The sequence below is a fragment of the Buceros rhinoceros genome, unplaced genomic scaffold (assembly GCF_000710305.1).
Source record: "Buceros rhinoceros silvestris isolate BGI_N320 unplaced genomic scaffold, ASM71030v1 scaffold15975, whole genome shotgun sequence".
Taxonomy (NCBI): domain Eukaryota; kingdom Metazoa; phylum Chordata; class Aves; order Bucerotiformes; family Bucerotidae; genus Buceros; species Buceros rhinoceros.
In genome coordinates this window covers 57,528-60,305 of record NW_010412457.1, presented here as the reverse complement: position 1 = coordinate 60,305, position 2,778 = coordinate 57,528, and the positions used below count along the sequence as shown (strand labels likewise).

Here is a 2,778-nt window from a genome sequence, read left to right as displayed (position 1 = left end):
TCTCTGGGCTCGGCCATCCAGCCAGTTTTTGATCCAGCGAAGCGTACACCCGTCCAAGCCATAGGCAGCCAATTTCTGCAGAAGAATATTATGGGAAACAGCGTCAAAGGCTCTGCTAAAATCCAGGTAAACAACATCCACAGCTCTTCCCTCATCTACTAAACAGGTCACTTTGTCGTAGAAGATCAGGTTGGTTAAACAAGACCTGTTCTTAATAACTCCATGATGACTGGGCCTGATCATCTGACTATCCTCTACATGCCGCATGATGGCTCCCAAGATAATCTGTTCCATGAGTTTCCCCAGCACTGAGGTCAGACTGACAGGCCTGGAGTTCCCTGGATCCTCCTTCCAGCCTTTCTTGTAGATCAGCATCACATTTGCCAAGCTCCAGTCAGTTGGTACTTGCCCTGTTAGCCAGGACTGTTGGTAAACGATGGAAAGCAACTTGGTAATAACCCTGCCAGCTCCCTCAGAACTCCTGGGTGGATCTCATCTGGCCCCATAGACTTCTGGACATTTAAGCTGTGCAGCAGTTCACTTACCATTTCCTCTTGGATAGAACCTTTATAATGTTCGCCATCTCCACCATCTGGTTCTAGAGGCCAAGCACCCGATGAGCTGGTCTGACCATTACAGACGGAGGCACAGAAGGCATTGAGCACCTCAGCCTTTTCCTCATCTTTAGTCACAATTTCTCCCATTGCATTGAGCAAGGGATGGAGAGTCTCCTTGACCCTCCTTTTGCTGTTAAGGTATTTACAGAAACTTCTTTTATTGTCTTTTATGTCAGTGGCCAGATGAAGTTCTAGCTGGGCTATCACCTTTCTAATCTTCTCCCTGCATAGTCTCACAGAATCCTTGTTATTCGTGAGTGCCCTGCCCCGTCTTCCATAGGTCATAGTCCTTCTTTTTCTTCCTGAGCTCCAGCCAGAGCTCTCTGTTCAGCCAGGCTGGGCTTCTGCCCTTCCGGCTCTTCTTGCAGCTCACCGGGACAGCCTGCTCCTGGGCTTTGAAGATTTCCCTCTTGAGGATTGTCCAGCCTTCCTGGAACCCTTTGCCCTTCAGTACTGTCTCCCAAGGCAGTACCAACCCTACCAACCAGCCTCCTAAAAAGATTCAAGTCTGCCCTCCAGCAGTCCAAGGCAGCAGTTCTGCTGAGCCCCCTCCCTACTGCTTCTAGAACTGAAAATTCTATAATCTCATGGTCACTACGTCTAAGACAGCTTCCAACCTTCACATCATCCACAAGTCCTTCTCTCTTGGTGAAGAGCAGGTCAAGCAGGGAGTCTTCCCTGGTTGGTTCCCTCAACAGCTGTGTCAGGAAGTTGTCTTCCACACACTCTAGGAACCTCCTGGACTGTTTCCTCACCGCTGTATTCAATTTCCAGCAGACATCTGGTAGATTGAAGTCCCCCACAAGAACAAGTGGTTGTGATTGTGACTCTTCTAATTGTTTGTGGAATATTTCATCTACATCTTCCTGGGTGGGTGGTCTATAGCAGACTCCCACTGTGATGTCAGCCTTGTTGGCCTTCCCCCTAATTTTGATCCATAAGCATTCTACCTTTCCATCGCCATAGCTGATCTCCAGACAATCAAACCCCTCCCTAACATACAGTGCCACTCCCCCTCCTCTCCTGTCTGGCCTATCTCTCCTAAAGAGCTTTTAGCCATCCAGTGCAGCGCTCCCGTTGTACATATCGTCCCACCATGTCTCCGTGATGGCAACTGTATCATAGTCTTCCTTTAAATATAGCCAGCGTTTATAGAGTATTTTCATCACCAAGTAAGTCACTTTGGCAATTCTTTTTTCAGAAAAGTTATCAGCAAAAATCCAGGAGGATTAAATTTAAAATGTTTATGCAATATTGGTGGCATTGTTTATATTTAAACATATCTTAAAGAACTGTCAGGAAACTTAAGACAGCATGACATATCAACTGAACTTGTACAGATAGTTAAAATTGTTTTCATCAGAAAACTACCAGTTGCTCTGATATATCATTTCTCCCAATCCTACAAAAATAAAAACTGTAGCAGGTTTTCTGCTAATAACCACAAGTTACTAGTCAAATGTCCAATCCCTCCCCCATATTCAAAATTATGCTGTTATACTGGTACAAACAGCAACATTCAACAGCAGTAGTATCAATACCACCATGAAAATGTGGTAATATCCTAATTCTGACATGAGCATTCAGGTAAACAGCCTCATCCTCAGGGCTTCTACTCAGGCCAGTGAGACTTCCAGTGCACAAAGCTGCTGACAACACATTGTACCATCGAGCTGCTGTTCTAGGAACAGCCAAGTTTGAAAACTTTGAATATAATCTTGGCAATAAAGACACAGTTGTTCAGAGTTGTTATCAGACTGGTTTCCAGAGCAAATTCACATATAAATACCCCTTCTCTTCCCAACTGTTGCGCTTCAGAAAAGTTTTGCTTTAAACCCCCTTCCTTGCCTTTTGGCTTTTCACCTCTCATTCTTTCTGCAAAGAAACCCACTGACAGCACTTGCAGTCATTCATTTACATGGAGATTTTCAAAAAAGTGTATTTTCCTCATTCTTCATGATTCTTTATTCTGAAAAAAGTACATTTGCTTCATAGTGTTGGGAAGGAAGTAAGTCCTTTTATGGCAAGATGACATTTAACAATGTCCACTCTGGCCTTGCATATGCTTGTTTAACAAAAAAGATTCACTTTAAAATCCATTCCTCGGAAGAAGAAACAAGTCTATGAACCTGAAAGAGAAAGGTATGTGGAAAGGGAAAGA

At 44.3% G+C, this 2,778-nt stretch overlaps 1 protein-coding gene across 1 annotated transcript in view; it reads right to left on the bottom strand.

Moving 5' to 3' along the window:
- Positions 1-1,669: 1,669 nt before the first annotated feature.
- Positions 1,670-2,778, bottom strand: part of RAD51B (RAD51 paralog B) — a 56,948-nt gene continuing 55,839 nt past the window's right edge. The window contains exon 7 of the mRNA XM_010136410.1: positions 1,670-1,747. Within this exon, the coding sequence (XP_010134712.1) occupies positions 1,670-1,747 (78 nt within the window). The remainder of the gene's footprint in view (positions 1,748-2,778) is intronic.